This window comes from Brachycentrus maculatus, unplaced genomic scaffold (genome assembly GCF_059751285.1).
Source record: "Brachycentrus maculatus isolate JH-2025_06_01 unplaced genomic scaffold, ASM5975128v1 h1tg000562l, whole genome shotgun sequence".
NCBI lineage: Eukaryota > Metazoa > Arthropoda > Insecta > Trichoptera > Brachycentridae > Brachycentrus > Brachycentrus maculatus.
Window position 1 is genome coordinate 510965 of NW_028281305.1, and position 22412 is coordinate 533376.

The following is a 22412-nucleotide window of genomic DNA, read 5'->3' on the forward strand; positions in this document are numbered from 1 at the left end:
AAACATCGTTTTGCCACACATTCGTCTGAGGGATCGCATTTCGACTGCATTCAGTCTGCTTTCATCCTTCTTTTGCCAACTCCATGCTTCGCTTCCATACATAAGGGTTGGAACCAGAACTCCATTGTGTACTGCCAGTTTAGCTTCCGCTGATAGATTTTTATTTGCTAAAACTGATTTTAGTGCACCATTCACTCTGTTCCCAGCATTCACTCTCCTTTCTATGTCTTTATCAATCTTTCCATCAAATGTACCTACTATATGAAATTGCCACAAGAAATCACACACATACAGAAGACCCATTTCTCAGTTCAGTTAAGGCCATACTCGCAATAATAAAATTCATTTAGCTTCCGGCGATGCATAGGCAATACATGTTGGATTTTTTGTTTGTTTTTTAGAATATGTATTGGATAAAAAAAAATTATAAATTTTTTTCGTCTCCTTACCTTTCAATAATCCTTTTCTTTTCAAAACCACATTTTTTTTTAAAAATATATTTTTCAATACATTATTGAAAAATCGATTTATTCTTAAGGGAAGGGTATTTTCACCTTCTACGCCGGCCTCATTTCAAAGTCAGAAATGAAGGAATTTCATTTTTAATGTTTTAATATGAATATTATGTACCAATTTTGTTGTTAAGGTCTTAACTATATGTACATAATTATCAAATCCCGTCACCAGCGGCCCGCAGGCGTAAAAAACACCCGTCCGAAATGTGTTAAGGCGACGCCTTATAACGCTTGTGCACTACACGGAATTTTACTGTCCGGCAGTCCGGTTAGCATGATAAAACGGATGATTGGCTTGTGCTTTTATCCGTCTTTCTTCGGATCGGTGTGCTTGGTCGGTGCGCGTGTACTCGATCACGCTAAACTGTCGCTTTTATTTGAAAAAACCGGACTGCCGGACAGTAAAATTCCATGTAGTGCACAAGCGCTCTTATTGTAGGGACTGACCGGAGTCATTTGGTCGTAACGTAAGACGTTACGATGCGAGCATTCGTATAGTCAGTACAGCGAGCCGAGCTCGTTCCGAGTACTCCATCCGATGTTCGGATGCTCGCCGCGAATGTTACGTTACGACGAAATGCTCCAGTCAGTCTCCACCTTTAGGGTCCATAATACGTCGTGGGTTCCGGCGCGATCGCTTCCAGATTCCCGGCTATCCGAATCCGGCAGCGGGCGGAGACTCCCGATCCGGTCGCGATGTATGGTACGGCATGCCGGTACGCACTCCATTATCGTCCCACTCAGCGCGTGTTTGCGCTACACTCTCGACCCAAAGTCGGGCCGATGGCGATGGCGCAAATATGTTTGCTCAATCATTAGCGCTTATTGGCTTATCGCGGCTCGGCCAGCGCGACATATTGCGCACATTCCAGATAACGGGACATGTGCGACACGGCTATACAGCCAATTAACCTGACAAATCAATTAATACAAGATAATTGGTATATTATATATTAAATCATATACCCCAATATATGTGGAACATATACTCCAGGCTTTTCTGTCGGCCGCCAGCTCCCTTGCATCCTTCCAAGTCACGTCCGCATCCCGAAGTTCTGACGAGAACTGCCGACGAATTGTCAGCAGTGGTCGTCCTGGGCGGTGCGAACCTGATGCCTTGTAAAAGAAGCAAGCTTGATGGCGGCTCTCAGGAGGCATGCGGAGTACATGGCCAAGCCAACTGAATCGCCTTTTCTTGACGACAGTTGTGACCAAGATTTGCTGCGTCCTACGCCTTATCTTTTCATTCCTCACAAAGTCAAACCACCGCACGCATAATAGGTGCATAATAGACCGGAATGGCGAAGGAGCTGTCGTGTGTTGCTGCAAACCAATCCACAAGACTGAGACCACAGATAGACTTAGTCTGGATATTTATAAGGCTTACGATCTGTCATGCTGATCACTTTATACCTGTGCAACGTTCACCATTCTACACATGATTGACAATCACGCTACTCAAATTTCGAAAGTTATATTTTTGCTTCAATTTAGGATTCAACACCTTCTTTCACATGCTACTTTTCGGCATCGTCTGTGGTTGAGTTTCATAAGATTAAAAAAATATATATTAAGCAGAGACCTTTATGAAATATATCTAAGATTCTTCCCGGATAATTTTCACTCACTAGGATAAAATATTGTCTTGTTTTTGGCAGCTATAGATATCAATTAGCACTTATTTCAAAGTTTTTGTTTTTAATTTAAGTTTTACTTAACTATTTCGTAAAATCTATTGTGACACATCGCTCACTCCTTTCAAGAACGTTAAAAAATTTTAAAAATCGACCATTTTCAGTTGTGCATGTTTTCCGAATGCCCAGAAAATGTACTATATCCCAGCAAAAAAGACATATTTTTAACTTAATATTTACCCGCTACAGGGCAGAAACTATTGTTTTACATTTTGAAGAAAAGGTATGGTTTAATTATTTTTGTAAATATAGTTAATATTTTTCAAATGGAGACCAATTCAGGTTTAATCTAAAAAGATCTGTTGCACAGTAAAAAGTTCAATAAGTGGCTTGATATTTATTTTTAATGAATGGAATTATATTTTTAAACTTAAAAAACGTTCTCCTGAAAAATCTTTTTATTTTATTTTTGACGTTCTTAAAAGGAATGAGCGACATGTTTCGATGCATTCCGCATCATTTTCAAGCACCGTAAATATTATCAAATTTACCTAAAATATAGATTGAACCACTTTGTATTTCAAGGTTTACCAAATAAAGGGTTAAATACTGAAAGGCCTACGTTAGAAATTTTCTGGTGACGTGAATAAAAAAATAACAACAACAACAGCAAAATTGTAAATAAGTTAGGTGGTGACGATCGAAACATAATATACGTCAGATCAGAAACATTAAAATTGAAAAAAATATCGAGAAAATCTTAGAAATTAAAGACGCCGAAAGAAAAATAAATTACTTTTCCAAAAATGTTTTCGCGAAAAGTTATTCTAGTCGGAATGTAATGGAATAAAGAGACGCTGAGAGGGTAAGAGGGGGTGTTTGGCAGTGGAAAAAATTCAACGATAACACGAGACGGTTGAATATCGTTTTCCCCGTAGACCTCCGCACGCCACCCCAAAGCTTTTAGGCTTAATGCAACCAGCCCCAACCACCCCTAGCCATCGGTAGGTAGGAGAGCTTTTATGATATTTCACCATGTCGGATACCATACTATGTAAAATGGAAGCGTATTGTAAGACATCGCCATTATAGGCACCTAGGACCAGCTCCATTGTTCAATTCAGGAAAATTTACAACAACTACATAGTGACGATGATAGTCCGCCTCCGCGGTGTAATGGTTAGCGTGTTAAGCTATCGTGCTTGAGGTCTCGGGTTCGATTCCCAGGGAAGGGGGGTGAAAATAAATATTGGCGATTCTACACTCTAATATTTATTTAATAACACCCTGGATTGGTACTTGAATCGCCGAACCGATCGTCTTGCCTATCGTCCAATCCTTGCCGATAATTACTATACGAGTATACCTGCTGAATAGTTTTATTTCTTCTTATTAACAATTTTCTTTTATCAGCTTAGAAAAACAAACGTGTGACACTTATTTTTTTTTAAATTAATGATGTTTTTATTTCCTTTTTACTAATAATAATTGTAGATAGTTTATGAAATATACAATTATGTATTATCTTAGTAAAAACTGAATAATTCGGTCTCATATAGGCGTTTCTATATGCGATAATTATGAATAACTGCACTAAGATTTTATTTATTATTTAATACCCTTGCCCTGGACGCAAGTGACGATCATGACATGACGCAAAAGACGATCACGTGTAATTATCGATTAAGTTAACGTTGCATCAACCCGTTGCAATGCCCTGTAGAATCGGATGCCATCAAAGGCCAGAAGACGAATGAGAAAAATAAATATATATGGTTTATATTTGAAGGACTTACTTTGTGATTTTGCATTTATAGTGATTTTAAAACAAAGTTACATTTTTATTATAAAATTGATATGAATTTGTATTCTATATTGGAAGCACTAACTTTGCGATTTTCCATTTATAGTGATTTTAAAACAAAGTTACATGTTAATTATAAAATAGATATGAATATGTATTCTATATTTGAAGTACTAACTTAGTGATTTTCCATTTTATAATTAAAATGTTACTTTGTTTTAAAATCACTATAAATATTTTACTATAACTTAATTATAAAATCTACCGGTTTCGAAGCTAACCGCTTCTTTATCAAGACTTTGATTAAGTTATAATAAAATATTTATAGTGATTTTAAAACAAAGTTACATTTTATAGAATATATGTTCGTTAAGTTATTTCTTGACTTCGTGATTAGAACGCCTGACGACTTTCTGCTACTATTTTCTGAATGCGTTTTCTTCTTCTTCAGTTTTCAGTGAATTCGGGTGTTCCGTGTGCTCTGGCCACTACGCTACAGCGAGCTACAACTTCCGCCCTGCGCTACGCCACTTCCGCTGTGGCGTCGAGGATGAACGATCTAGTCAGGTAAATAATATTACATTGTTTTTATCCGTTGAATTCTTTGTGACTTAAGGTTATATATCGCTCACTCCTTTCAACAACGTCATATATCAAAAATCGTAAATTTTCAGTTGTGCATGTTTTCGGAATGCCCATAAAATGTACTATATCCCAGCAAAAGCGGCATATTTTTAACTTAATATTTACCCGCTTCAGGGCAGAAAGTGTTGTTTTTGCATTTAGAAGAAAATGTATTGTTTGATTATTTTTTTAAATATACTAAATAGTTTTCAAATTTAGAAAAAAACATTCAGGTTTTACCTAAAAAATCTGTTGCACAGTAAAAAGTTCAATAAGTGATATTTATTGATACTTGATATTTATTTTTAATAAATTTTATTTTATTCTTAAACTTTAAAAAAGTTCTCCTGAAAAATCAAGTTTTTTGATATATGACGTTGTTGAAAGGAGTGAGCTATATCTTATACTAGGTACGCCGTGCCTCTCCAATAAAGAGACTAAGCTCTTGTGCTTGGAGAGGGACTTACACTAATGTTTATATATTGTACTAATTTAAAGATGTAATAAAAAAGTATGGTACAATAGATATTGAATTTTTTGGTAGGTAATATTAATTAATTTCATTAATTTCGTAGGGAGGCTATTGGTTAATTTTATTACCAAATTCATATAAGTTTGTAATTTTGTTAGAATTGCTTGGTGTTGAATTTTGTTTTTCTAAAATTATTTTGGAATCTCAAAAATGTACTTTTTTAGATTTAAATATATATTTTTTTAATACTTAAAGTACAGTATTTCTTTAAAAAATTGGTTTTTACATTGCAGACTTTTTAGAAGTTTTAGAAGTAAATTTTAAAAGTACCGCTAAACGGGTCTGCTTGAACTTTGATGTGTTACTTGAGCCCAGTACAAAAAAATAATTTACATCTGTATTTGGTCTACAATAATGAACGTATCGACATGATTCATTGTTTCCCTGACAGGTGACACTTTTTGTCACGATACTTCGATGGATACCACGATCTAAATATTTTTTTTTGTACTGGGCTCAAGTAACACATTAAAGTTCAAGTAGCCCCGTTCTACGGTAATGTTTTTGTTCAGTGAGTTTTTTTTATTATTTAGAATTATTTCACATATTTTGCTTTTTGTGTCTAATAAGTTTGCCGACCACTGCCCTAGATCAAAGTTTAATTATTCAAATTCATTTAAGGATTGAAAGAATAATAATAATAAAGTAAATAGAAAGCAAACAGTGATCGCGGATTACACTCTGTTTGTGTTTAATTATGTCCCGCGAGGGAGTCGATCCGGCGACCGCGTGGAGTGGTGCCGTCCTTTGATGCACTCGTCCACATCTGTCGCGCGATTCTAGTACCTACCTACGTTCATTGTGGGGGGGGGGGTGGCCAAACTGCCAATCAGCCACTTGGGATATCTTTGTTGTAGCCGTATCGCGATCTGCGATATCAGGTGTCCGAGTGTACGCTCCCGATGTAACGGACGCCGCAACTTGGAGATTTCTTTAATAATATTTTTTTATAAAAGTTTTATATCGTGGGTATACTGGTATATGTCCGCCTCTGTAGTGTTATGATTAGCACGCTCGGCTGCCGTTCTGGAGGTCCCGGGTTCGATTCCCAGGGGGGTGTCAAATAAATATAAGTGATTTTTTCACTCTAAATATTTATTAAATATTACCCTGGACTGGTACCCGAAACGGAGGGCTGATCACCTTTCGTTCGTGTGTTAACGATCAAGATAACACTGCGTTTATATGATGCAGTGCCCTATGCACTATCGGGTGCGGATGAGGGTTTGAAGAATACTGGCGAAAAACGTCAACTCTAAAATTCCTCTTTGGATAAACCCTGTCAACCCGATCAGGTATGCCAAATACTTGAAAGTGGTCAGGTTAGGAGTCGAAACAATCGGCGGGTGTGTATGAGGAGATGCATGAACGTGGAAGAGGCGAGGAATGTTTGCAAGGGCAGAGTGGTGTGGCGTTCTATTCTCTCTGCCTACCCCTTCGGGGAAGCAGCGTGATGGTTAGTTAGTTAGTTTAGTTAATAAACGCTGTCATTTAAGGCCTTCAGCCTGTATAAAATACACGCTATTAAATTTAAAGATGAATTTACTTTTAAAACCACAAATATATGAATTTTTATACTACTTTGCCAGTTTATAGAACGTTGAAAACTTTATAAACCGCATCATTAAGTTTAAATTGCATATTTTCGAGTTGACGTGTTTTGCCTGTATACCCACGATGTAGTATATCCGCCTCCGTGGTGTAATGGTCAGCGTGTTAAGCTACCGTTCTGGAGGTCCCGGGTTCGATTCCCGGGGATCTCCAGCACGGTAGCTTAACATGCCATCCATTACACCACGGAGGCAGACAATTTAAATTTTTTTCCACATTTACTTCAGTCGACCAGTGACTGAGTTTCGTCGTTACCGCCACCATCAAACTATCGAATCACCTAACTACTTTCGTATAACACGTTATGCCCTCGCACCGCCGGTTTGGCGGCATATGCATCTCCCGTACCGTCCTCCTGTCCGTGTGTCATCCATCCGGGCCGGGTAGCCCTCCCCCCTCGCGACGGGGACAATGGCGACCCCCGGAGATTAACTACCGTTGAATGGCACTTGTCGGATTTTGTTTTAGGGATCACTGTCACAGTTGCGGGTTCGTGTTACACAAACACCGAGTCTCGGTAATTTATAGACTGACACTATCCTCGATGGAGCATTGCGAGCGTCGAATGTTAGGGATCTGGGCGTTAGGTTTGTGAGCACCCTGACATTTCACCATCACATAGAGGCGGTCAGCGGTAATGCGTTGAAAATGCTAGGATTTGTTCTGCGTACTGCCAGGGTTTTCCAAAATACCCGCGTGCTGAGAACTCTTTATAACTCCTTGGTGCGAAGTAGACTCGAGAGTTGCTCCATGATTTGGGGGCCACACGAGATTAAGTAGGTACTCTCTTATGGTAGAGAAAGTCCAAAATAAGTTTCTGAGGTATCTCTACATGAGAGAGTACGGGTATTATCCTTGGCTCCACCCGACCGAATTTCTCCAGGGTATGCTCGGCTACAAAAGTTTAGAGACTAGAAGGAATGTGTATTTGATTACGCATTTTTATCGATTGTTGCGCGGTATGATCGATAATCCTGAAATTATCCGGAGCAATGTCTGTATGTTCCCGATAGTTACCTAAGACAGCGTCGACATAGATTGTTTCACATTCCTATACACAGGACCAACCTGCCGATGGTTATGCCTGTAGGAAGAGCTACCGCTATGTTGAACAATATCTAATTATGTTATCGATCTATTCCATGTGTCTGAAGGAGTTTTCAGAATAGTTCTTGCATATATTTTAGTTTAATGTGTACGATATATATTTTTTTATAGTTTGTAATATAAGTAATGTAAGTTTTATATCGTGGGTATACTGGTATATGTCCGCCTCCGTAGTGTAATGGTTAGCACGCTCGGCTACCGTCCTGGAGGTCCCGGGTTCGATTCCTAAGGGGGGTAAAATAAATATAAGTGATTTTTTCACTGTACCTGAAGCGGAGGGCTGATCACTTTTCCTTCATGTGTAAACGATCAAGATAACACTGCTATTATATGACACAGTGCCCTATACACCATTGGGGTGCGGATAAGAGTTTTATTATTTTATTATTATTATATATAAAACCGTGTAGAGGTACCCATGCCACCCCGTCAAGGAACAACATCACCGAGTCCATTATTATTTCACGGTGACAATCGCGCTACCGCTCATCCATCGGGGGTAGGGTACGCAACCCCTCGCGATCTCTGCACACATAATTCAATAATCATGAGCCCCCCGCCCCCGCCCTCCGCGTACCCCCGCGGGGACGACGCGCAGATGTTACCAAACTAACTGCATACACACTGAATTAACATGGTTAAGTACTCCATACTCTAATGCGTATGGACACGCTCTACTTTGGAAGAGGAGAGATTGTTCTTTTGGGTAAATTTTTGAGTGGGTCTTTTTATTGCCAACTTATAACATGTACAGGCGTTTTCGTGGGATGTGTTGAACGATTAGTTTTTACCCACACAATGTTTTGAGTGTGTTCAAATCTTTGTTCACAAATCATATGTTCTCCCACTTATTATTTGGAGTTGATTATATCGACATTTCAACATGGACGAGGAAGATTTCACCAGTCGCCATTCTACCCATGATTTGACAACCATCATGATCGGGTCTTTAGCCCTGTAAAATACTTAGACTTGTGTCATGGTAGATTTTTAAGAAGTATAAGTATTTACCAAGTGAAACTTTGATTTAACATTTCATATTATTTTTAATCTATGTTGAGATGTGAAAATGTAATAATAACTCCTATGCGAAAAAACCCCGATTTTTTAACAAAGATTTGGACGCACTCACAACATTATGGTAGAAGTAGTCGTTATAACGCGGATAAAGTGATCATTTTGAAACAGCCTATGAAGGGTCATGAGCCCTATTTATATTTAGATTCCCATATTCTTCTTCACCTATGTTGATATCGCTCACTCCTTTCAAGAACGTCATAAATCAAAAAACTTGATTTTTCAGGAGAACGTTTTTAAAGTATAAAAATATAACACGTTTCTGGGCATTCCGAAAACATTGCACAACTGAAAATTTACGATTTTTATTTATGACGTTCTTGAAAGGAGTCAAAAAATAAAAATGAAAATTCTTTTCGAAGAATCCTGAATTGCGAATCCTGATTTGTGAACAAGTATTTGGACACACTCAAAATGTGATATCATTTGGGATACGTATAGACCTGCGTGCGCAATGGCCAACTTTAATAAGTACATTAAATCTGCATAATTTACTTTGATTGTGACATTACTGTCACATTAATGCAGATCACTGGGTGGTGTTTGAACAGTGGTCCAATGTGCTCGGCGGGTCGGAAGCTGACGGTGTGATTCAGTGCTCGCGCCCTGCTCGCTATTCGCTCGACAGGAGGGATGTTTTATTGTCTGTTGTTTGGGGATCTTCGGATTCGGGGTGCATTATCGAAATGATTCTGACATGTTTATTCGATTTTATTTTTTGTATGTTAAACGTTTTATATGGACTTTATACAAGTCAGCAAAATGCAAACGGAGGAAGGCCGAGAAAAAGTTGGTATGATTGAGTATTTCTAATTCTTGAAAGCGAAGTTGCAAGATTTTGAGTACCGTAGAACGGGGCTACTTGAACTTTGATTTGTTACTTGAGCCCTGTACAAAAAAAAAATAGATTGTGGTATCGATCGAAGTGTCGTGACAATAAGTGTCACCCGTCCGGGAAACAATGAATCATGTCTATACGTTTATTATTGTAGACCAAATACAGATTAAAACTTTTTTTGTACTGGGCTCAAGTAACACATCAAATATATTATTTTGAGAAATAAAAAGACTTTGTTTTTTGATCCCCTCACATTTTTATTAACCAACTAGTTTCGGCAACAACCTGTTGACCTCTTCAGGGTTTAATTTATGACTAAACCCATAATAATATAAAACAGTTATTTTTGTCGATATAACATGCTGAGAAGTTTCTGATTGACCCACATTAGATTATCCCTCCTGGTCACAACACAGATTCCAATAAAACATCTTTATTTAGCTAGAAGAAACAAAAATCCACTTAATGATCTATAAACCTTGTACATAATAAGCATGGTAAACAAAAAAAAGATAAAACATCCTGAAAGATCGCCATATATTTTATAATAATAATTCGCTCACTCAGAAAATTATTATTTTAAGGGTGAAAATAAACCGACGAATATATATAATTAAATAATATTTTTTTCAAGTGTTCACTGCGCATCCAAAACAAACAGTGCACATCTGAAATTGAGACGTGAAGAGTCATATATATATAAACATATAATAGGGGTTATAAATACCGCCATCCCTTTCTGTCGTCTCTCGAACACGGAACACTCGCGACAAGTGTTTTGGCGTCACTCCCCAAGCGCGCGGATAATCACATCATATCGGTACGAACAATTAAATACTGATACACCCTCGTGATCCCATCCCCACGAACTAGTTACAACCCCTAAATAATGACGGCATCATACGATGATGATTTAGACATTAAAAATGCATTTGTATTATTTAAATGCAGTTGGAAAAATTCAAAAGGGATTTTCGTAACACCTACTTACAATACGTGCGTCTTTTTCCTCTATCTCCATAGTGCAGCTGTACTTGCGTATGGTGTACGAACTTTTGAAATTCGTGGAACTTCTATATATGTATATGGTTCAATTTTGAATCATAGTGTTTGGATTACTAGAATTTCACTAGACATCTATTGGTGAGATGAAAAAAACTTTTTATTGAGCAGAAACTCTTTCATTTATATGTGAGGTAGCGTTTCTCATGTGTCACACACATGAGAAACGCTAAAAATATTCTTTTCATGTTATTATTTTAGCTTATAATTTGACCAGTTAATTTAAGCTATCTTTCTGCAGCATCCATGATTTTTTTGATCTTCCCCTAGATGCCTTTCAAGAATGATCCATAACGATCGTCTAGTTTACAATATGTTCAGGTTCTCATACCATCTCGATTGCCTTTCCTCTACCTTACTATTGATGCCTGTTACACCCAGGCTTCCACAAATGCGTGAACTCTTTATTTTGTCTCAGTCAAGATAGGTATATGGCGTATACACATACCTTTTGTGTCGGTCCGATACGCATGTCGCTCACTCCTTTCAACAACGTCATATATCAAAAATCGTCAATTTTCAGGTGTGCATGTTTTCGGAATACCCAGAAAATGTACTACCATAAATCCCAGCAAAAGCGGCATATTTTTAACTTAATATTTACCCGCTACAGGGCAGAAAGTGTTGTTTTTGCATTTTGAAGAAAGGGTATTGTTTTTTTACTATATTTTTTTATTGTTATTTTTTTTTAAATATACTAAATATTTTTCAAATGGAGAAAAAACCTTCAGGTTTTACCTAAAAGGATCTGTTGTACAATACAAAGTTCAATAAGTGGCTTGATATTTATTTTTAATACATTTTATTATATTTTTAAACTTAAAAAACGTTCTCCTGAAAAATGAAGGTTTTTTGAGCGATGTGTGTATATATACCAGACCTTACCCTATTTCCCTACCGCAACTCAAGGGTCGATCATTTCGAGCGCGAATTATCGAACTTATTTTATTACCTACTTGAGTTTCCGACTGTTTCAAATATTTCCTTTGTTTTCGCTTCCAATGCATTGCATTTCAATGAATCTGGATCGAATTGAATTTCGCCACTTGTTTTAAAAGCTCCCCCTTTCCACCCCCTCACTTCGCGGCACTACCCCATATGTCACTGTAGCGACCCCCGGTAGAAATGTACAGTGCCTACTTGTATTTGTATTATATATTTTTAATGATTAAATAATAGATATCGTATGCGCCATACGACTGCTCTTTTGGCCACTCTTAAAAATATATTCTCGTTTTTGTTCAGATCATAAAAAGGGGAAACGTACTGATTATCAGCTTTTTGTTGTTGTTGGTAATGTAACGATAATAAAGTTTGTTTATAATCACATAACCTAGAGCAGTATATCGTAGTCATACAGGAGAAAGTGACCGAGTGCATTTTTTACAAAAACGTGATCATTGTCTATTTGATATCTTACTAGCTTCATATTGGCCTGAAAAAATCCCAAAGCAATTTCAATCTTGGAATAATATATTGACTTTTTAAAAATTACTAACTGCATTGATGTTTATTTTCTTGCCAAGCAAAAGTGACTTAAATGGCCCTCCTGAACATTTTACGTTTTGTTAGTTGGTAACTTTCTCCTGTACGACTACGATATATACCTGCAATTGTTATCTTTGTATTCAATGTTACCATAATTTATTCTCAATATTATTAATATTTAAAGCATTTACTTTGTGATTAATCATCTTTACTTTTGTATTTTTTTTCAAAACTGTTAGTAGTATTAGTATATAACCACTCACCGAGATTTTTATGCCTACCGGTTTCGAGACGTACCCGTCTCTTCGTCAGGACAATCATGCACAGCATGCAAACAATACTACCCGTCACTGCCATAGCACTATTTACACACTTAAAACTACAGAAAAAAAATTAACATAAAAATCTCGGTGAGTGGTAATATTGAGAATAAAACTAAGTAACCATCACGCCACTTCCTCGCAGGGGTAGGCAGAGAGAATAGAACTCCACACCACTCTGTCTTTGCAAACATTCTTCGCCATGCATCTCCTCATACATACCCGCCGATTGTTACGACTCCTAACCTGACCATGTTCAAGTATTTGGCATACCTGATCGTACCATGTTTTTCTCGGTCTTCCTCTGCTCCTTTTTCCAATTACATTCGCCTCATAAATTTGTTTTACCGTTCTTTCCTCACCCATTCGTTCTATATGTCCAAACCATCTCGACAGACCTTTCTTAATTTTATCGATAATGCTTGTCTCAGCTTTGCATTCCTTTCTTATTTCACTATTCGAACATCTATCATAAATCGTTTTGTCGCACATTCTTCTGAGAGATCGCATTTTCACTACATTCAGTCTACTTTCATATTTCCATATATATCTTCTATATATATTGAGAATATGACTATCATAAATTGTCTTAGTTTTTTGCCCAATTTTCGTTTCATACATCGCCGGTCATCTATAAATAGGTCCGGATTAAGACTGGTCACTCGATCGTATTAATTATAGAATAAACCGAAATTTCCAACAAATCGTGGCCCACTTTGATAAGGTGGTGAATGTCGAACGAGGCGGCCTCCGATAGCGCGCCCTTCCGCTATCTGCGCGGCACGATGGCCCAGAGAGTGACGCGCATTCCGGGCATACTCGCCGCCCGGCGCCCGGCGCCGCTACCCACTGCCTTATCGCGCCTACCTTATTTATGTATGTCCGATTGATTAGAATTATTTGGTGTGTCTACTTGGCTGTGAATCATCCGAGGGCTAGATAGACTCCACACTCACTGTATTTTGTTTTATTTTTATTTTTTTTAATCATTTATTTAAATCACAATTTTTACATATTTAGAATTAAAGACCCACCAAGCCACCTTGTCGGTGGGGTCCTTTTTAATACACTTTTTATTGTTTTTAACGATTTTAACCTTATATAGACACAAAAAAAGAAAAAATTAAGAATATAAACATTTTACAATTTTCATAAAATTACTTCACTAGAGACATCCATTGGTGAGATGAAAAGAAACTCTTTATTAAGCAGAAACTCTCTTAATAATGGGTTGAATTGATGAATGTTACACGTGCGTAAAGTGATCACTTAAACCAGCCTATGACGGTCGTCAGCCCCGTAAATGCCCAGACTTCCATATTCTTCTTCATCTTTGATGAGATGTCAAAAAATAGTATGTAAAATAAAACTATTAGCGGGTCAAAATCCTGTATTCGTATAGATTATAAAATTAATAATACAGTCACATTTGAATGATATCGCCAGGATTACCATACTAATTGTCGGAATTTTAAGTCCAACGTATTTAGCTTAATTACAGAGTGACATAATTTTTACGGCGGATTTTATCTGGGCTCGGATGCAAATTGGCATAACCCCGAAATTGGCGACATAAACATAAAAGTTTCGGACGGCCCAAGTGTTGTGGTCTCTCCATACGTGATGTCGTCATTCCTAAATAAAGGCGTCCGTTTAAGGCCCCGTATTCGTTAAGTCGCAACTTAATTGTTTCTAAATCCAGGTAACATTATACGTAATTATTTTTTTTCTTAAAATACCGTTTTAGCATTGAAAAAATAAGTTTTTCTTCGAAATAATTATATAATTATAATTATATATAGTTTTGAAAAGAAAAGAGTTATTGAAAGGTTAGGAGTTTAAAAAATGTAAAATAAAAAATATTTATGTAAGTATTCTAAAAAACAAAAAAATATCCAATATTTGTTGACATCTCAACATAGATGAAGAAGAATATGGAAGTCTGGGCATTTACGGGGCTTATGACCGGCTTATCATTTTACTAAAAAAAAAAGGTTAATTACTCCTTTAATTGGAGATAATCGAGATTTATGAACAAGTATTTGGAGAAGTAAAGTATAGAAATTGTATTAAACTGTATTAATAAATGTAATTATATTAAACAAACAAACAAACTTATTAAAAACAACTTCTTTGTTTTTAAGAAAAAATCGGACGTGAAGAGACGTATGACCTCTCCGGTGGTCGGCCTGCGATTGAATTCTGTATTTGCGTTGTATTTATACCCTTAATTAAAGTGTGACATAATTTTTACGGCGGATTTTATCTGGGCTCGGATGCAAATTGGCCTAACCCCGGAATTGGCGACATAAACATGAAAGTTGCGGACGGCCCAAGTGTTGTGGTCTGTCCACACGGGATGCCGTCATTCCTGAATGGTGGCGGGGGTTTAATAGCCGATGGATAGAGGATAGAGGAGCGAGGCGACACGCACGGTACGAGCTGTTATCTTTTGGCTTTTTTCTCTGTTTATTTTGAGGATTTGACCGAGACCATAATTATCTGGTCGTGTGTCATTCCCGGATTCACAGCGCTCCTTCAACTTTAAAAAAAAAAAAAAAATTGCCAAATATTTCTCGAAAGGTGAAGGAAGAAGTACGTATCTTCGACATAATCGTTATATCCTTATTTTTTTTTTTAATATTTTTTAGATAGGAGTTTCATTTATTATGTACCTTACTTATTATTATGTACAAGGTTTATAGATCAAGTGAAAACTTCACGGAACTGTTCTCTTTAATTCCCAAATAAATCAATCATATTACCAACAAACATAAACAATAAATAATAAGTGTAAGTCCCTCTCCAAGCACAAGAGCTTAGTTTCTTTATTGGAGAGAACTGCGTTATTAATTTTAAGATTTTAAATGTGTAGAAAATTAATTAAAACTATTAAAAAATCGTTTGTAACCATATTAAATAAATAAAAGAAAACAATTATTGTTATAACGATAATGGCGCAAATTTCTTCAAAATACGTGTCACAATAAATTTTAAGTCGTGTTTGTATTTACCAAGTAAAATTTTAATTGAAAATTATCATTGATCTCTAATGTTTTTTTGTGAATCCTGTTTCATGCACTTAACTGTGCACAAAGTTGTTGTCTTTTTATGGGTCGTTGAGAGCTCGCTAGAGAGTTGCAATAAAAAAGTGTCGCCTAAAAAAATGAGTCAATTTTTTTATGTTTATTAACTTTACTAAATTATCAAAATGACCACCACCCTTTGGACAAATTTTGTGACTGAACAAGCGGTCGGAATCGATCGAAACTATTCGCATTCGGCGCAGAGTCATTCATTTATTTATTTTCGTCGTATAGGTAATTACAGATTACGATAATGGGCCCTCGTTAAGTTGTTCCCGTGTCGATGGCACATTTGATGATTTGGGCACAAGTTGATTCTCTTCGTATAAGGACACTTTGAGAAGCCGTGAGGCTTGTCTCTCGGCTTATCTGTAGGCCCGTCGCGGCTGGCGTCGGCTCGTCCATCGGTCACCGCATTATCTTTATAGTGTCGGCAATAGGCGATGCCATTCCGCCGTGCGCTATTACCGACGCTTATTTACGGCCAGATTCCTCGAATCTCCATCCGCCCAATCGAATGTTACACAATGTCGCTCTAATCACGCCGCTGCCACGTCACTCTGTGCTTGCGGACATTCTTCGCTTCTTCCACATTCACGCGTTCACTCATTGATACTTATTTACTTAACATGGAGTTGGCAAAAGAAGGATGAAAGTAGACTGAATGCAGTCGAAATGCGATCTCTCAGACGAATGTGCGACGAAACGATGTATGATAGATGTTCGACTAGTGAAATAAGGAAGGAGTGCAAAGCTGAGACAAGCATTATCGATAAAATTAAGAAAGGTGTGTTGAGATGGTTCGGACATGTAGAACGAATGAGTGAGGAAAAAACGGTATGTATGAGGTATGTATGAGGAGATGCATGAACGTGGAAGAGGCGAAAAATGTTTGCAAGGACTGAGTGGTGTGGCGCTCTATTCTCTCTGCCTACCCCTTCGGGGAAGCCCCTTATTTACTTACTTGAGCCTTCTTCTTGTGTCCAGTATTGAACAAATGCCTCCCTCTTGGACTTCCACAGTTGTCTGTTGGACGCGACTCTCTTCCAGTGCAGGCCTGCCACTTTCCTAATGCCATAGGACCATCTTGTCTGGGGCCTACCCGCGCTTCTGCGCCCTGTTCTAGGCCTCCAGTCAAGCATCCTTTTCGTCCATCTATCCTCAGACATACGTGCCACATGACCTTCCCAGTTCCACTTTTGTTCCGCGATTCTTTGCATCCTCATACATGCACGCCCATTATCGACCCCGACTCCCAACCTGACGCCTTTCGAGTATTCCAAATACTTGATCATGCCAAGTTTTCTTCGGTCTCCTCTGTTTGCGTTTTGCTATTTCTTTTACTATAAAGTTTTTGTAAAATGTGCTACTGCAAAGTAGCACACTTTCCATAAATTTTACAATAAAAAAAATTCATGTGGCATTTTCAAACATTCGTTTAAAAATGCCGTAACTCGGCGAAACAATTGTCACGAAACTTATTGTTATGTGATTTTTTTAACAATAAAATACAAATTAGTAGATTAAAAAAAATCATAAATTTAAATGGAGTTCTACATATTAAACGCCAAATCTATAAATAAGAGAAAAAATCACTAAATTTTAAAGATTTTTCTAAAATACTTCTATTTTTTACATATACTTATATCATATATTTATTAAAATATTAACCATATACCATAGTTGTTGTGTTATTATGCCACAAAATTGATTTTTATACGTTTTTTTAAACAATAAAATACAATTTAGTAGACTCAAAAAATCAGTTTTTGGTTTAACATTTAATATATAAATGATTTTTTCTCTTTAATTATCCATTTTAATGCGAATTTTTAAGGCGTTTTACACGTTTTGATAGATTAGCCATGTTTACAAATAATACGATGTTTTCTCGTGAAAAATTGACAAATGAAACGATTGGTTCCAACACAAGGTCATCTGGTGTATCGAATATCGAGGCTAGCCTATAATGAATACGTAAAAATAGAAATATAGCAGAAAAATCTTTGAAAATCACAGATTTTTTCCCACTCAGCATTAATTTAAATGTGAGTTTCAAAGCGTTTTACACGTTTTTATAGAATGAGCCATGTTTACAAATATTACGATGTTTTATCGTGGAAAAAAATTGACAAATGAAACGAGTGTTCCTGACACGAGGTCCTTCGGCGTGTCGAGTGTCGCGGGAGGCTGGGAGCCCGGCGCTAGTGCCGTGTGAAAGGACGTGTCCGCCACACTTGTTACAATATTTGCCATCCTCAGGAGTACCCACCCCCGCCCCTGCTAGCGCGGGTGGCGTGAACGCGACGCGAGATTTGTTTGGGAGAGCGTATTGTGAGATCTCGCGCAAGTGACGCGTCATTAGTGTGGGATATTCCAGTGCTGGATCGGGTGGAGGCGGGAAATCTTAACTGTTCGGGTCAGAGGCGGTTCGGTGATGACGCAGAATGGAGGAAAGATCGTCAATATATTGAAAATCAGTATTATAATGATCTGGGATGGAGTTTATAAGTTTATGCGTCAAAAACGTCTTGAATATCATAACCACACCATCTTTTACAATTTTTTTACCACTCCATCTTACACAAAATCATAAGCATGCTATCTTTCATAATATCATGACCACTTCATCCTCCATAAAATCAAAACCACTCCTTCTTCCACAAATTCATAACCACTTAATCTTCCATAACTACTCCGTCTTTCACAAAATCATCACCACACCATCTTACCTAAAACATATATCATTAAACTTTGTTATACTTAACTACATATCATTAAACTTTCTAGAGTTCTCTTACTATTTCTTCTAACTTGTAACCGTCCGTGTTTAATTATATCTGTGCAGAAGTTTTAAATAAGTAGATAAAAAATATGAATCTAAAATGAATATGTTTTGATTGCTGTAGCACCTACATTTATATTTTTTCGAAGCCCTTAAATAATATATGATAAATAATGGATTCGAGATATTTTTGAATTACCTTAACATTAGATGTTTTAGACTTAGACCAAACTCAGATGGTGTTCCACCCTTACCTTTTCCAAGTATTTTTACACATCGCTCACTCCTTTTAACAACGTCAAATTTAAAAAAAAAACTTGATACTTCAGGAGATCCTTTATGAAGTTTAATCTACAATAGATTGCATGGTGCAAGGGTAGGACTTGTAAATTTTCTTTTTCTTTTCCATTTAAGTACATCTAGATGGGTAGGTCCCGCTAAGCCGAGAGTTGCATTCCGCGAGGCATGTCGCCCCTCGAGAGAAGGCGGCACGATTTGAATTGTAAATTGACAATAAACCATACGTAATCCGGTGCAGAGTGTTCGCATACTAATTCTGTTTTTCTATTCGATCGGATGCCGGAGGGCTCCGAGGGCCGGGCATTAGCAGCGCTAAGTCGGCAAGAACAACACCTAAATCTAATTGTTTTACTTTATGCCCGATGCGTTTCCGTGTAGTCGGATGTTTTTGACCGTCAGTGTAGCGAAAAGTTTGTAACGTCCGAATGATTTATTTATCTTTAATAATTTTTATTTGGGAACAGAACATCAAGTTATACACGCATACGACAATATTATAAAACAAGTACTTGTACTGTTTCAATTACAAAATTCCACAAGTCGCTCACTCCTTTCAAGAACGTCAAAAATAAAAATAAAAACTTGACTTTTCAGGAGAACGTTTTTGAAGTTTAAAAATATATTACAATGTATTCAAAATAAATATCAAGCCACTTATTGAACGTTTTACCGTGCAACAGATCTTTTAAGGTAAAACCTGAAGGTTTTTTCTCTATTTGAAAACTTTTTAGTATATTTAAAAAAATAATTGACCAATACACTTTCTGTAGCGGGTAAATATTAAATTAAAAATATGCCTCTTTTGCCGGGATATAGTATAATTTTTGGGCATTCCGAAAACATAGACAGCTGAAAATTGACGAATTTTGATTTATAACGTTGTTGAAAGGAGTGAGCGATATGTAAAAATAATTCACATCGGAATGATTCATTGGTAGGACGAGTGATACCTTAATGAAAATTGAAAAAGACGGATATGGTGATATGAGGAGAAAAAACCGCTATGGGTTATAATATTTACAGTGTAAGGGTGGAAATCGCACGTGGTTTTACAGCACGAGGGAATAGATTGATATTAATGGCTGTTCACCGAAATTAGGGGTTGTAAATAATGATCAGCTTAAATAGAAGATGATTATCATATTTTCACTACTCTTTATCAGTCTCGTCGTAAATGGATGTAAGTAGCCGGGGTCATTTGTATTTTTTTTTAAACAAGGATTTTTTTCAATATCGTAGTCGTACAGGAGAAAGTGACCAACTAACAAAACGTAAAATGTTCAGGAGGGCCATTTAAGTCACTTTTCCTTGGCAAGAAAATAAACATCAACGCAGTTAGTCATTTTTAACATGTCAATATATTATACTTTCATGTTTAAAATCCTTTGGGATTTTTTTCAGGGCAATATTAAGGTAGTAAGATATCAAATAGTCAATGACCACGTTTTTGTTAGAAATGCACTTGGTAACTTTCTCCTGTATGACAACGATATTAATTTAAAAATGAAACATTTGTTTTATGCTTCTCAAATAGTATAAAAGCAATGTTTTATTTTCAATTTCATTATGTCTTACCACAGAGTGAATGCCGAAACAATTGAACATATGTATTTTTAACATTTTTATTTATTTATTTAGTTATTTAAACTTCATGTACAGAAAAAAAACATTGGCGGGCTTTTTGCCAAAAAGCAATAACTTCTAACCAACCAAAAGCAGCCTAGTGATATTGGTCAAAAAGTTTTAAACCATAAATAGCTGTTTGCAATCAGAGGGTAGATAGTACTTTGAATGTGTCTAAAAAATTGTTCACCGATCTGAGTCATCTCCACTTAGGAGTTATTTTATTTTAATATAGATGAAGAAGAATATGAATGTCCGGGTATTTACAAGGCTTACGACCTGCTAAAGGCTGTGCAACATTCATTATTCCACCCATGATTAATAACCACACTGCACAATTTTTTGGATCTCCTAGATATATGTAGCATCAATCTCATGACACTGTACATATGAGTTCACATCATCCACCTATGTTGGATTGAGAAAGCTTTTATAAAGCAGAGACCTTTTATTTGAATTTTTCTTAATCCTCGTTAGTTCATACCTCTATACGACGCAAAACTCGATGCAAAGTAAAAATTCTTACTAGGAGTTCAGAAAGATCAGAGGTTCTGATTGATTTAGTCTTTTTCGGCCGTTCTCGTTCTGTTGCCCTAGTCACATTCGCCGAATATACTTTTTTAGTCATTCTCTCGTCATCCATTCGCTCCACACGTCCACATTACGCAAAAATTGAAACCACCAGATTTCAATTTCTATGTAGACAGATGAGCATAGCAGAGTTACTCCTTAATTCAAACTGGTGTCCCATAAAGGACTACAATATTTAATTTAGTCAGTGAAAATTATAATTTATATTTGAAGCACTAACTTTGTGATTTTCCATTTTATAATTAAAATGTAGCTTTGTTTTAAAATCACTATAAATATTTTATTATAACTTAATTACCGGTCTACCGGTTTCGAAGCTAACCGCTTCTTTATCAAGACTGATTAAGACTGATAAATACTTGACCAAGACTGAAAGTGAAAAATATATTTATTCAATATTTGGGATATTTTTTACCCTCAATTCGCCAACCCTCACGAGCCTTCCCACGCGAGGGCTTCCCGTTTGTTCCCTGTTATTCTTTGTATCACAACTGTACTCACGAATCCCCCAGGACCCTGAACGGCCACAGACTTAATTGAGATAACAATTGTAGCCGTAACGAGACCTCTGTGAGTACAAGGAGTACGATAACTACTTGATTATGTAAATTACTAAATATATATTTAAAAAGGGAATCAAGATCTCTACATTAGGTCTAGTAAAAAGAAATCCATTATTTTTGCGTGAAATTGAAGTCTTTATTTATCATACTTAGAATAATCTAATTTACGTCAAATATGCATCGTTTTGTTCGATAACTTGTTGCCATTTTGAAGGTAATTTCATTATGCTTCTCTCGTAAAAACTCTTGTCCCTATTGGCAAAAAACTGAGACAGTCAATTTCCACAAGCTTCTCTCGCTGTCAATTTTTCACCAATTTCATGCAAAAATAATGGATTTCTTTTTACTAGACCTAATATATAAAAATAAAACACTTTTGTAATACCACTCTAGAGTTTATTTATGTAAACACGACTAGTTTCAAGAACTGCGGATGTTCTCTTCATCAAAAGAGAATATAAACTGAGTTTTTATGTAGTTGTGTTCACATTAAGTCAACAGTGGTCTTGCACTCAAATTCTTGAAACTTCTAATACTTATATATTGTTCAAAATCCAAACATATTGCTTGAATTGACTAGAATTTCACTAGGGCCATCTATGGCAAGAAGAAAGAAGCTTTTTATTGAGTATAAACTCTTTAATTTGTATGTGTAACATAACTCCTAATCTGAGATAATCCAGATTTGTGAACAGGTATTTGTATGTGAGCTTACCACACACTGAAAATACTGTGAATAATAAAAATGAGTTATGGTCCATTTTGTGAGTTCTGTCATTGTGAATTGCGACAGGAATACTTTTACTGAATCATCCACGAACTGGCTTTCCTGAAAATACTGTTAATAATAAA

At 36.5% G+C, this 22412-nt stretch overlaps 1 protein-coding gene across 1 annotated transcript in view; it reads left to right on the forward strand.

Annotated features, from left to right (window-relative positions):
- Positions 1 to 22412, forward strand: part of LOC148301449 (uncharacterized) — a 92186-nt gene that overhangs the window by 29053 nt on the left and 40721 nt on the right. Inside the window, exon 16 of the mRNA XM_088273240.1 lies at positions 4405 to 4520. Within this exon, the coding sequence (XP_088129366.1) occupies positions 4405 to 4520 (116 nt within the window). The remainder of the gene's footprint in view (positions 1 to 4404; positions 4521 to 22412) is intronic.